At 39.9% G+C, this 14,895-nt stretch overlaps 1 protein-coding gene across 4 annotated transcripts in view; it reads left to right on the top strand.

Annotated features, from left to right (window-relative positions):
* pax7a (paired box 7a) overlaps positions 1-4,477 on the top strand; it is an 85,500-nt gene extending 81,023 nt beyond the window's left edge. For all 4 annotated transcript variants that reach the window (XM_077603108.1, XM_077603106.1, XM_077603107.1 and 1 more), the window contains one exon: positions 1,985-4,477. In XM_077603108.1, coding sequence (XP_077459234.1) covers positions 1,985-2,100 — 116 coding nt within the window. In that variant the 3' untranslated portion in view covers positions 2,101-4,477. The remainder of the gene's footprint in view (positions 1-1,984) is intronic.
* Positions 4,478-14,895: the final 10,418 nt, after the last annotated feature.

Raw genomic sequence — 14,895 nt, 5'->3', positions numbered from 1 at the left:
TTTTCCGTACCGCTTATCGTCACAAGGGTCGCGGGCAGTGCTGGATCCTATCCCAACTAACTACGGGCGCCATTCATGGCCAGCCAATCACAGTGCACAAGGAGACAGGCAACCATTCGCACTCATAGTCATACCTAGGGGCAATTTAGTGTTCGACTAGTCCAGCATGCATGTTTTTGGAATGTGGGAGGAAACCGGAGTACCTGGGCAAATCCCACGCAAGAACATGCAAACTCCCCACAGGAAGATCCAGACCTGGGATCCAACTCCTCAATCTCAGAACTGTAGGGCTGACGTCCTAACCCAGGGATGGGCAAACCGGTCCTCGATGGCCGCTCTGGTGCAGGTTTCCGTTCCAACCAATCCAGCACAGACAGTTTAGATAGATTTCTGCAGAAAACAAGAAGCACCTGATTGCACTTGTAGGACACCAGATTGGTGAAAAGGTACTCTCTATGGGTTGGAATGAATACCCACACCCACTGCGGTGCTTTGTGGAATGGTTTGCCCACCTCTACCCTAACCACTCGCGCACCGGGCCGCCCAATGCGAACATAACACTGCATTTAGCTACTGGCATGATGCGACCGGTCTGAATGCAGTCATGATAAGCAATACAAAATATTGAATGAATCAGCTGCACTTCATTCTAAAATAAAAAACAAGGTAAATATAATATTGTAAGTGGGGAAGAAATAAGCACGTAATCTTAGCAACATGTTTTCAACAAAACTGTTATAGTAAAAAACAAAAACCCGAAAGAGCAGAGACCTCTTGACCTTTGCACCTTAGATCAGACACGTGCTCTTGATAAAGAAACCCCTTGTTTGCCCCCCTTCCTTCCAAAACACCATCATGCTCCTTAGTCCTTTCCACTTGTATGAGAAAGAGCATAGAGGGCCACTTCAAACAGCGGCAAGCCCCCGCGGGCCATGATGTCCTCTTGCCCACCTCTTCCTCTCGCCTTCATCACACTCACACTAGTATAACCCCGGGGCAGGAAAGAGTTAGCCTTATTAGATTAGCGTAAATGACCGATTCTGTCGCTGTCCTTTACCAAGGTAAAACAGAGAACACTTCCTCAACCACGATTTGTTTGTATTCACCGGAAGACCTCTTTCACTTTCAGCCGTTGCATCACACAACGTCAAGCAGATGGCAGCTACAGCGGATTTGAGTTGATGCCGGGTTAATTAAGATGCTGATTGAGCGCACTGGATGGCTAATGAATAGAAGGAGAGCCGCCGTCAGATGCTGAAAATGATTGGTTGTGTAGAGTGTGGAGGGCATGAAATCATAGATACCAAGTGTAATGAAGACTGGCACCCACACTCAAGGATGGAGAGGTTAGACTAGGGTGGGGTTGGGGTTTTGGTAGTTGAGTGACAGCACAGAGACTCTACCAAGCTGCAAATGGTCGGTGGAGAAGTTTATATATATATATATATATATATATATATATATATATATATATATATATATATATATATATATATATATATATATATATATATATATATATATATATATATATATATATGTGTATGTATATATATAGTGTGTGTGTGTGTGTGTGTATAAATATATACCACATGGAAGAGGAATGAATTTACTAAAAATAGTTTTTTAATATGTACAGATTTAATATTTGACAAGATTTTCCTAAAAATAATCATTTAAATCAAATAAATCAGATTTACAACTTATCCAAGCTTTTGTGATAAACTATTTACTCGCTACCAATTCATTTAATTTAATTTATGGCAAAAATAAATCATCCTTTTAAGTAAGCCAAAATAAAACATGGTAGAAAATGTTACTTCATATGACAAAAAGAAATGGAAATTCTTGAAGTCAGTTCTGTGAAGTGCAACACAATTAGTGGCTTTAAACCTAATATTGATGTTTTTTCTGAAATAAGCCACTTTGTACACTCCTGGGGTCCCTTTTCAAGCTGAATTGACTGTTTTTTGTTTCTTGTTAGCTGCCGTAGACTATCTGGCTAAGAACGTCAGTTTGTCCACCCAGAGGAGGATGAAGCTTGGCGACCACTCGGCTGTGCTGGGACTGCTGCAGGTGGAGACGGGTCAGGCCTACTGAAGTGCCAACTTTTTCCCCGGCAGACCCCCAAGGGCCACTTGCTAGCGGATGAACACTTTGGAGCCACTTTGACTTTGATGTTGTTAGTAGTTAATAATATCATTTCAACTACTTTCCCTCCTTTTTTCATATTGTTAATATTATTGTTGTTGTTAATATGTTGTTCTTTGATTCCATGACAAGCAGGAATAGTGTTTTTTTTCTTCCTGAAACTGCTTTTCTTCGCCCAGAGTTCCATTTTTTTTAATGTGAGTGAGAGGAGGGGGACGAGCGATTTGACCTTCCCGCTTTCATATTCATCTTGACATTCCAAAACCACTTGGCCACTCTGTGGGAACTCTGGCTGGAGCGATTCTGCAGGGAATTTTAAGCAGTTTTTTTGGCTGCCCAAAGCCCCTACCCCCACCCTACCTTCCAACCTCTATGCCATCCCCAGCCACGGTCCATTGGGAAGGGGGGTTTTGTTTGGGGAAAACAGATTCATGAAACTAATGTATTTTGTCTGAAAATACAGAAGCCAAATGACATAACGCCAAATCCCATCTGCCAATGTGAAAAACTTATTAAATCACACAAATATAAAATTACGCGCCTTCACTTGGCTTCAAGCAAAACAAGCATTCCTTCCAAGACATTCCCCCCCAAAAAAAGAAGAAAAAAAAGAATCTAGAATGGTTCCAACCCTGCGTACACTAAAGAAGTGCACAAGGGAAACATGACAGAACTTTTAAAATTAGCACTTTTGGAAAAGGGTCATCATTGTATGGGATGAGAATAAAGTTTTAATTCACAAGAATCCAATAAAGTTTAATCCAATTTTACTATTTAATCATTGACAAGGATGAAGTTGACTAATTCAAGAAATGTATACAATATTTCTTGTAGTACTTAAGATTAAAAAGTTTTTTTTAATAACATTCCAATTTTATAGCCCATTTTTAGGGGGAAAATTTGGGATTGGTTCTTAATTACAACTCCATTACATGTTCGGCATTTGCGTTTATCATGTGCAATTTACTCAAATTTAGGACTAATGACTTAATATAATGAAAATAAAGTTATGTACGTATTATTAAAGTAAATTGTAACATCAGCCACAAAAGGTCATTTAGAAGAATCAAAAATATTACTTTATGATTTTTTTTTAAAAAGCACAATTTTAAACTAATATTAAACCTTCCTATGTGATTATATTTCTGTAATATCCATTTTATTCTTGTGACACCACAACTAACTCCTCATTAAAAAAAATAAAAATTATCATAACAATCGAAAAAAATTGCAACAGTAAAAGAAATGGCTAAAATTGGATTTTGAGGAAGATTTTTTTCTGTTGCAATTTAATTGAATAAAGTTGAGTCTTCAAAAATTGAAGGGTGTTTTTACTTCAGTTTAAATGTTAATTTGTGCTTCATCAATTAAAAAGGAACAGCGATTTAAAAAGAGGCAACTAAAGTCATATTTTGAAAAGAACAATTTAGATTTTTGGAAAAATAAAATTTTATTACATTAAGTTAAATTTCTGGTTGCGTCTTTATGCTTCCAGGTTGACAGACTACACAAAAGCATTCATCTGATACCATCCAGGACCACCTGTTTGCCCCCACACGTGTCATTTCCTCTTTTTTTCCATCAAACTTTTCAAATGTGTACAGTCTCTGTTTGTTTGTAAAATGTATGTTTTGCACTAAAACAAAACTCAACCTTTCCTCTTGACTGTCTGGTGGTTTTCTATTGGTTTTGTTGGACTTTTTGTATTTAACACACTTGAATCCCTCTTCGGGAAGAAGAATCTGTAAACACTTTGGAATTAATGAATTTCCCTGGTGATTTGGTGAAGTGAGAGGACCAAAAACTGCTCTGGATGGACTCTGACCATAATACTTGGCGGATCAGACAGATCTTTTTACATGCGGGTTAGAGAGCTCTGAGCATTTTCATTTATACGCACCTTTGCTGAAAAAAGAAAATAGGCAAAAGAGTGGCGTGAGATTCGTACGCACTGAATCACCTGCTTCTCCTGTGAACTTGTGGATAATTTAAAAAATAAATAAATACAAAAAAAAGAAGAAGAAAAAAAATTAGAGTTGTCTTTAGTGTATCAATCTCATTTCTAAATCTCTCAAAAAACTTTTGGATATTTAAAGCGTCTTATTGCCCGGATGAGCTGAATTAACTTGTTTAGTTGTTTTCTGAGATGCTCCTCTTTCTGTTTGGCATGTGTGTGTATATACTATCATGGTATAATTTATTCTTCTCTATGAATATTAGACTAGTGGGAAAACTTGTATTGGTATTTACTACCTTCAGCCTGTGTGTGTGTTTACTGTAACACTGGCGTAACTGTATCAAATAAAGATCCCAAATAAAATGTTGCAAAATGTGTTTTTCCCCATTTTCTATCACATTTGATGATTAAAATCCTTCTATCACTGAAGAATATTGGTACCAAACCAGTTAAATTAAAGATCAGTATAAAGTTATGACATGATTTTCTGGTTTCTGATAAGACGTAAAATGCCCTACATTTTTTGTTGTAAAAAGTGAAAATGCTTTTATTACAAGTATTATATATTTCATGGGGGGGGGAAATTGCATTTTAGGAACATAGAATTTATTTGTGACTGAAATTGTCATGATACTAATACTACAGCTACTACTACAAAAATAATATTTTCATCCTAGTAACAATAGTAATAATACCAATTTAAATAATAAATGAAAACATTGATATCTTGTTGAAAATGTTATATCCCAAAACATGAGAATATGCATTTTAAGATCAGAAACTAAAACGTAGCAATGAAAAATATGTGAGTTTTTAAGAATGGTTTAAATTTGATGAAAAAGAGTGATAGTTTCAAGAAAATAGAATTCCAATCTTATGAGGCTAAAGCTATTAAGGTCACCTTACGAGAATGCATTTTAAATTCACAACATGAGAAAAAGGTATTATTTTTGTTTCAGGAGCCATTGTGTACTGACAATGGAAAATAAATGATGAGGAGGAAATATACAGTGCATTTTGATGTGTATTCAAAAGCATGGTTTGTGGTCACTTGTAGCTGTAAAAAGTCCCCCAGCGTGTAACCGCAAGAATGTTGTCGACAAATCTGCCCGCCTTGTTGTCACTGCGGCACATCTTATATTGCATGTCAAACATCTGAGCTCACTTTGTGTTCATTTCACTGCTACTTTTCGCCAGCCTCATATATCATCCTTTAAGAGCTCTTAGTTATACATTATGGAATTACCATAATTAGAACCATGTGTTGATTCAGGTCAAGATGGCTTGCAATAAATAATTCAAAGTATATTATTGTTCATTTGCAATTTAATAGAAGTGAGTAAAGGCAATTGCAAGACTGAACACCACTATAAGTGTATCAGATGAGAAATGTATTATATAAAATATTTCTCCAAATAAACATCTGTTACAAATTAAGAGGATTTGCGATTTTCTCTTTTTTTTTCTTTTTCCAAATGTGTTATTATACAGTCATACCTCTACTTACGAATGACTCTGGGTTAAAAAAAAAATTCAGGTTACGAAAGTTTTTATATGCAAGTGAGTGCCTCGAGATGCAAAAAAGATCCAAGTTCCGAAATTCCCCAAAAAGTAAATGGATTGCCTTATTCGTTACTTTATTTTGAAAATATTGTAGCGAATGCATTGATTCTCACTTTAGAAACTCGCTACACTCTACTGGGCTCTCATTGGCTGTCTCACAACAACCACTATCCATGTTTCAAGATGTTCTCTTATGTATGTACTTTTGACCGCCGTTCGTCGTAATGGATTTATGACGGTGTTTTTTTTTTTGTCTTTCCAAGTTCGGATAAAACGGCTGTTTCTGTTTTATCATCATGCCTCACAAGAAGATTACCAGTGTGAATGAAACGAAGTGGTCAGCGAGTTGGTCGAGGGGCAGAAAAACTAACTCTCTAGAGTTAATGGAATACTCGGCAAGAAGGTGGACGACGAGGAAGCAGCTAGCATTCCAGCAGCAAAGATCAAAGAAATGCTGGAGAAATTTCTGTCTTCGTACAAAAAAAATCAAGAAAAAGTGTTCATAACTCGTGCGATCGCCCACTTTGATGACGTTTTCCTGTTGCATTACAGAAACATTAAAAGTCGTCAAAGGCAATAGTTTTTGGATAGTGTATTTTTTTTATAGCATCCCTAGACCAGCACTGCAGAAGGGCAATTTAAATGCAAACAGGGAAGAACCAGTAGCAACTAATAAAATGGGTGCAAAATTACATTCCAAAGAAATCAGAAAACGTTTGTTGTTGATTAACGTTGTTGTTTGAATTCTTAATGTTGCGTTTATGAGATGTGTGCTCATGTGTTTGAGATACCTACGGTTAGCTTTCTCTTGTTTTCCTGCGTTTCAACACGGATTCATTTTAAGACATTAATAACTAATTTTCTCATGATTTTCTCTCATTTTTGGAACACTTTGACCAATTTTAAAGGGTTTAGTTGGTAGTTATGTGAGGACCGTGGAACGAATTAGAGAATTTACATATAAAGCACTGCTCTAGTTACGAAATTTTCAAGTTGCAAAAAAAGTTCTGGAACCAATTAATATCGTAAGTAGAAGCACAAATGTACTCTTTTATATAGTGATGCACCACCAACACAATGTATAGTGGGCACTGCTGGTCCCAACTCGGGATGTTGTGAGTTGGTGGGCCTCTTCACTTACACGCCTTGCCATGAGGAAGCAGAGCCTGGGGACTGTGAGGCGGATTCTCCTATCTCTGGAGTTGAAGTCACTGAGGTGGTTAAACTCACTTTGCAATTGCTTGTTCGTATAGCCCAATGTAAGATAAGGTGGCCAACTCGCTTTGGAATTGTTTGTTCGTATTGCACAATGTAAGATAAGCTGACCAATTCCTTTGCAATTGTTTGTCTGTATTGCACCAGTTTGTGTGAGTTTTAAAAATATCTTGTTTGCACAAACTTAGCCCTGCAAATGTCTAAATGTATCAGCCAAAACTTTTTTACATAAACTCTGCCCTACATCGTTGTCAAAGAGACTTTGCCCTGTTGTTCACAGATATATAGACACCCACTGTCCGTTCGGAGAGAGTTGCAAGGAACATGCTGTGCGTTCACAACTGTTAGAGCTCTCTGCCCATTTCTGCAGTCTGGTAATAAACTTATTTCCTTCAAATTGGTCTCACTCTTTCTGTGCCTGCTCCTGAAGCTGTTTTACAGACCCAACACCACCTGTATATTCAAAGATTTTAATTAAAGAGACCAAAAGCAAAGTGCAAACAAAAGCAGTGAATCCAAAATTACAAAAAATGAATCAAAAGCATGGGAGGAAACCAGAGCACCCGTAGAAAACCCACACCAGTGAACATGCAGACTCCACATAGGTTGATCTTAACCTGGGATTGAACAATCAGTCTCAGAGCTCTGATGCTGCTGCACTAACCACTTGTCCGCCAGGCTGCCTAAACTGTGTTGATGATTTTAAAAGAATAAAAGACTACCGTTTTGCAGCAGACTCAGAGAAACATTCAGAAAGTCTCCACCTTCAGAATTGTATTCTGGATCTGATAGTTCAAATATAGACGACTGTGTCGATAGCGTAAACATGTTAAAGGCATTAGCATCAATGCTAGCAAGCGCCAGGAATGTGATTAACAGACGCCTACAGAATCCTAGCACTGAGTTGTTTTTAAAGCCCTATTAAAGATAAAATTCCCAATCGTCTTTAATCTCCTAGAACTTGAACAATTGTTAGCACACACGTGACCATAAGGATGATTAAGAAAAATAGGTAGCTGGACGTCCAGAAGATGATGAATATTGGCCTTGAGTTTGTCGCCGGTCTCACCCTTCATATCTTCTACTAAAAGTTAGTGTTTTGCCAGAGTAGATTAGATTTGGCATCCCTGGGATTTTGCCCACCCAGCATCCTCCACCGCAGGCCTGTCACTCCGAGTGGCCGAGGTGGCGGCTCAGGCATCACTGTGCCGGAAAGCTTTGGCCTTCTGCCTGCTTTGATCCAGTAATTGATTGACTACAGGAGCTGCGGATCAACAAGAGCCCTTTTCCCCTTGCCTCTCTTATAGGGAGGGAGGTTTTAGATAAAAGTGCCTGACTCCTCCTCTACCGCTTTGACGCGGACATGAGGGCATTGAAGAAGAAGGGATGTGGCGGAGAAGTGCCACGGTGGCTTAGCTGTGGGCTGCGTCCTCAGGTCCAGGGGCCCCACACACTGCCCCTGACGGTAATGGGTTTGTTTACATCACAGGAATGGAAATGGGTGGGGGGCTGCAAGGTCCCGAGACTTGGCGAAGAGGCCAGCAGGGTTCTATCGCTCATAGACTCAACCCAGTCATAGCCACTCAGAAATGATCCGTGCAGCGGGAGATGTGATTCTCATCTCATATGGGGCCCGTGAACCTGGCTGCGCTTGATATGTAACCTGCCGCCTGCCTGACAGCCATGCCAATAGAAAAGCGAGACCATGTCTGCATAGAGAAACAGAAAAAAATAGCACAATGTAAAACTATTCGCTCACCTATGTGTAGAGGTATTTGAACATGGAAAACAAAGAGGAAATACAGACATTAAACAGTGGGTGAACAATCCACTGTGCATAGGTGTGAATGTGATTGGTAATGGTTGTATGTGTGTCTTTTTGATTGACGGGAAGCCAATTCAGGGTGTACCCATTCTCCTGCCAGTACTAAACTGAGATGGGCTCCAATACCCTCAAAACCCCTTGAGGGTCGAAGGCACAGGAACTCACTAACATTCAGATACATATATATCAGTGGCGGGCCATCAGGGCCTTCAAGGCCTTCTCTGCTGGCCTAAGAAATATCTGAATCATATATTATATTTTGTCCATCAATACTTATTAAATAATTCCAAATTGTCTGTTAGCTTCCTTTCATTGGTTTTCCCCCTGGTTGCACTGCTTCCAGATGTCTGTTTTCATATTGAAGCATTAAACCAATCACATTTCAGCCATTATTTGTTGCCAGGGTCAGAAATCTGCCTCAAGGCCTTCACAATCAGTTCTGCAGGCTCTGCTGCATTAAACAAGCGTCGATAAGACTGTTGCTTTAACCAATCAGATTTCGAGTTGGCCACACCACAATGCCTTGTCACAGGCGTAGGGATACGTCATCACTTACACCAACTATGATTGGCTAGTGATTAGCCAGAGCTACCAAACTGTATCTGCAGCGAGCTGCACAAACACATATATTGTTGTGTTGATTTAAAGCCATTTTCAAGACGGACTATGCCAGAAATACGACAGGACAGGCTCGACTTTTAGCATTAGCTTCAATGGCCAAGGGACATGTTACCAAATATTAGCTCTGCTGTATGTATATTTTCACCCACAATAAAGTCATAAAAGAACCAAACTTCATGAATGTTTTTTGTGACAAAGAAGTATCTGTTCCAATCACTCCATCAGAGAAAAATCAGAGTTGTAAAAATAACTGAAAACTCAAGAGAGCCATGACATTATGTTCTTCACAAATGTATGTAAACTTTTGACCACAACTGTATATATTTTATATATATATATATATATATATATCAGTGGCGGGCGGTGCATTTTCTGGTAGCGCCTTCAACGTATCAATCCAACCCTCAAAAACTATTTTATGGCTATAAAACCTCTACTGCAGCTACAGCTGCAACACATAAAAAATAATCAATAAATTAATGCACAAAAATGGGGTAAAATCCACTTCCTAGCAGCATTTCATGATTAAATACAAATACTGGAGCTTTTCAGACATTAAAACCAGGTCAGGGGGTAAAATCCAGCCGAAAACAGCATTTATTGATTAAATACAAATACTGGAGCTTTTTAGACATCAGAACCGGGCCCGGAGTATCATTTCCCCGGGAAAAAGACAGCGATGAACGTCGATAGGTCCATACGTAAAATGACAAAAAATGCACTAAAATACTAAAATTAGGTAAAATCCACTTCCTAGCATCATTTATTGATTGAATACAAATACTGGAGCTTTTGAGACATTACAACCAGGCCAGGGGGGTGATTTTTCCCGGGAAAAGACAGCGATGGACGTCAATGGTGAAACGCCAAAAATTAAACTGGGGTAAAATCCACTTCCTAGCAGCATTTTGTGATTAAATACAAACACTGGAGCTTAAATACAAACACTGGAGCTTTTCAGATATCAGAACCATTCCACAATTGGAGCCCACAATTGAAATTGACAGCATGAATGATTACAGGCCTGTTGCTCTCACGCCTGTGATCATGAAGTGCTTTGAAAAGTTGATAGCCCGCCATATCAGGAATACAATCTCTCCCTCAGTTGACCCTCACCAGTTTGCTTATAGAGCTAACAGGTCCACTGAGGATGCTATCACCATTGCTCTACATACAGCATTGAGCCACCTGGAACACCATGGGAATTACGTGAGGATGCTTTTCATTGACTATAGCTCAGCCTTCAACACCATGAAACCGGACATTCTGACTGACAAACTCTACCACCTTGGACTATCCTCCTCCATCTGCTGTTGGATAAAGAACTTCCTAACCAACCGACCACAAACTGTTAGACTTGGTGCCCACCTTTCTTCCTCCATTACACTGAGCACTGGCTCCCCCCAAGGCTGTGTACTGAGTCCTCTTCTATACTCCCTGTACACTTATGACTGTACACCAACCCACCAGTCTAACTACATCATCAAATTTGCTGATGACACCACTGTGGTCGGACTCATCTCAGAAGGGGATGAGGCGGCCTATAGAGACGAGGTCAACAAACTGTCTTTGTGGTGCTCGATGAACAACCTCACACTGAACAACACAAAAACTAAAGAAATAATCCTGGACTTCCGCAAACAGAGCACAGATCTGGCCCCACTCCTCATAAATGGAGTTCGTGTAGACAGGGTCCAGTCCTTTAAATTCCTGGGGGTCCACGTCACGGACAAGCTCTCCTGGTCCACAAACACCACGGCAGTAGTGAAGAAGGCCCAGAAACGACTCCATTTCCTGAGGGTACTCAGGAGGAACAACTTGGACACTAAGCTTCTGGTAACTTTCTATAAAGCCACTGTGGAGAGCATCCTGGCATACGGCATCAGTGTGGTACGCTGGAAGCACAGCAACAGACAAAAAGGCCATGCAGAGAGTGATTAACACTGCCCAGAGGATCGTCGGCTGCTCTCTGCCCTCACTGGAAGATATTGCCAGCCCTCGTTACCTCAGCAGAGCCGGGAACATTGTTGGGGACCCGGACCACCATGGTCAAAACCTGTTCCAGCTGCTTCCCTCTGGCAGGCGCTACCGGTCTCACAAAGCACGGACAAAGAGGCTTAAGGACAGCTTCTTTCCCACAGCCATCAGGACTCTGAATTTGCAGTAGCACGACACACAATCCCCTCTGTGTAACAACTTCGGGGTGGAAGGAAAACATGAAGGACGTTGGGCGGTGATCTGCCTCCTGCTGGCTGACTGAAGGTAAATAAGCAGACAGTGGGAGGTAAGTGATCCATTTTATTCTTTGTTGGCATCGGTGAGGCAAACCTTTTCGCAGTCGCCGGGAGTTGGTTGCGCTCGGGAGGTGATGCGATGTATCCATCACGGCAGAGTGCCAGCAAGTCTGAAACTATCACTTGGTTGGGCTCTTGCCTGGGAAAATCGCACTTTGTGGAGAAGCACTCTCAATTTCGTCATACGCAGCTGGGTATGATGACAATTAGGCTTTTGTCTAGTCAATGATGATGACAAGCCTAAGTCTGATTTTATTTTATTTATTTTATTTATATTATTTAGGCATATAGCCATATTATACTCACCAAAAATAATTTTTAACTGTACACAATATCCATCCTCCTTTCTTTCTTCCTTCTTTCCTATCGCCATCGAAGCTAATGATGAAAGTCGAGCCTGTCCTGTCATATTTCCGGCATAGTCCATTTTGAAAATGGCTTTAAATCAACACAACAATATATTTGCTTGTGCAGCTAAGTTAGCGCACTGAAAGTGGCGCACACACAATTTTCCCAGCTGTAACAGGCTTGCTAGCTTCGGAGTTGACCGCCCTTTCTTAATGATGTCCATTTTTTTCTGGAAAAGTCCGTCTGGAAAATAGCTTTGTGAGCAAATCTGCAACAGAATCCATTTGTTTTTGCCTCTGTCGGCCATTGTGGGTGGAGTTTGCGATCTCTGGCTGCCTCACTATGGCTTTGGCCCGCCTACTAGCCAATCATAGTTGGTGAAAGCAATGACGTATCCCAGCCAGCAAAATGCCAATGCGAATGAAAAAGCATTGTGCATCTAAAATGTGCATCAAAGTAATGCTTTCAATACAATTTAATTGAGTAAAAGTGACATAAACCACAAAGTAGCTTGCTAAGGAACAAAAAACTTTAGCTCAGTACCAGGTAATAATTTTATTTCAAAAGTAAAGTACTTCTTTTTTGCCCCAGACAGACCTATCGTATTTGATCATTCTGCTCTCATTTCCAGATCGAATGAGTGTCGCCAGAAAGAGAGTCTGAAGCCGTGTGCAGGTATGCTATGAAATGATTAAGGAGGCTCCGGGGGCCTTGGTTTTATTCTCTGAGATTATGTGTGGCGGAGAGCAAAAAAAGCTCCCAGCTGTCGCCATGAAAGCACTTACAGTATAATAATTCCCCGCAAATCCTGTAATTATGCCAGCATATGCCATGTACCTGAGCCTCAGCTTTGTGTTCGTCACCTCCGAGGATCCTGTGCAGACGCGCATATATATATCTGCTTGCTTCTCGTTTGCATACGGCCAAGCAAATCTTAATTCGGGAAACATCCGAGCTGTTTTGAATTTCAAGGTTAAACCGCTCAAGTATTAAACATAGATAATCTGTCATGTAAAAAGTAAAAAAAAGGAGGGAGTTAAGAGTCTGGTATTGTCACAGATTAATGCCATTTCATTTCACACACAGGCTATATTGTCGTTCTGATACTTGTATGGAATTTGAGGCATTTATAACGGAAAAAAACATTCTACAGACTTTATTATGTTTTAAACTACTATAACTAAAATATTCACAATGGAAAACAACTGTGGGACAACGTAATGAGACCACAATATAGTATTAACATGTCAGGTTTGGTAAATCTACATTTGGTTAATCTGCCACTTTTTTGGCAGTAAAATCTCTTTCTCCGTGTAATAACAATATTGCAAAACGTATCGAAAACCAGTGAGATACTATCTGACTAATGTCACCGGTATTCATATTTTGGAGTACCCAGGGAAAACCCACACAGCACAAGGAGAACGTGCAAACTCCACACAGGGTGAACCCTCGATCTCATAACAGTGAGGTGGATGTGCCACTCTTTCACCGTGCAGCCTGTTTTCTACTCCACTTTTTATTTATTTCATAATTATATTATTATATATATATTTTTTCCAAGATGGCGCCGTTCACGCGGCAGCCAGTTGCAGTAGCTCTGTACACTCTTATGTTTTTCGTGTTTTAAGGCCCTTCTATCTTTTTTTTAATAACATTTTAATATATCTTAATACATTCCTTTTTATTTTACTTTGTACTTTATACTTTTTACTTTAATGTTTTTACAAATTTCCTTGTTCTGTTAGCCTGGCTTCTTTCGGCTACTTCTTTTTTGGAACCATTCAGCCATGCCTACGCTGTCGCACACATGGCTGTTACAATACACAGCAGAAGGAGCAACACCTCGGTGCCGCCGGAGATTCACAGCTGGACAAAAGTGCCGGGAGAAGAGGCAACGCTTCTGACCAACCATTCCATCATGGGATAAGATGGAAGAGCTGTCGGCGCTTACCAGCAACGGAGTCGAGGGGCTCTACTCTGCTACTGTTGTTTTCAGCTCCAGACTACTGAGGAACTCTGCGGATAAGCTTGGAAGAGTGACTGCATATTCTCTACCTCGGTCATAGTCTGAAGAAGTTCCCCATCTTTTGGAAGACTTCCTGTGTGTGGTTCCAGTTTTTGTCCAACTTTACGTCTTTTGAGTCTGTATCCGTTTTTGCTACCGCAACCAAAATGGCGCCGTTCAGGTGGCAGCCGGTGCCGGTAGCTCTGTCTACTCCTGCTCGTTTTGTGTTTTTGCTGCTTTTCTGCCTTAATGATTTGATTTGGTGATTCTTAATGATCCCATTTACTTTGATTTGCTTTGTACTTTGTGCTTTTGCTTTGTTGTTCTGCGGCCTTTGCAACTGTACTGTCTAACTTATGACTATGCCCTTTCTTGCTACTGTCACAATTAAATTTCCCGAATACGGGATGAATAAAGTTATCCAATCCAATCTAATCCATAATAATGATAAATTACTTTATAATTATTGATTACTAAATTAAACGAATTAAACTAAATTATTTTTTTCACAAAATATCTCCAAAGTGGGCCCCAAATTATAAAAGTACGCAACTCCCCACCGTTAAATATACAGCGAAATAGCTTTTGAGGGGTCACATAACACTTTTCTGTATCAGCAAAGTATGACAGGTTTTTGTCAACGAAAAATAAGAAACAAGATTTATTCAAATCGGCACACACGTACATGTTTATGCCTTCGAAAAAATACAGCTGTGCAGGTTTCCCATTTTTTATGGCTGACGGTCATGCTACATCTAAGTGTGCCCGAAAACAGAAAGGAAAGAGGATAGGTGGGAAAAGTCCAGGCAAAGTAGTAAATCAGTGCAAGGATAAAAATCTCTTTGTGAAGTCTGGTCGGATCCATTTACATTCAAAATCGCAGCTTCTGTGCTCTCAAACTAATTAATATTAA

The sequence above is a fragment of the Stigmatopora argus genome, chromosome 6 (genome assembly GCF_051989625.1).
Source record: "Stigmatopora argus isolate UIUO_Sarg chromosome 6, RoL_Sarg_1.0, whole genome shotgun sequence".
In the NCBI taxonomy this organism is placed as follows: Eukaryota; Metazoa; Chordata; class Actinopteri; order Syngnathiformes; family Syngnathidae; genus Stigmatopora; species Stigmatopora argus.
Note: the sequence above shows the minus strand (reverse complement) of the source record. Positions and strands in the feature narration are given on the sequence as shown.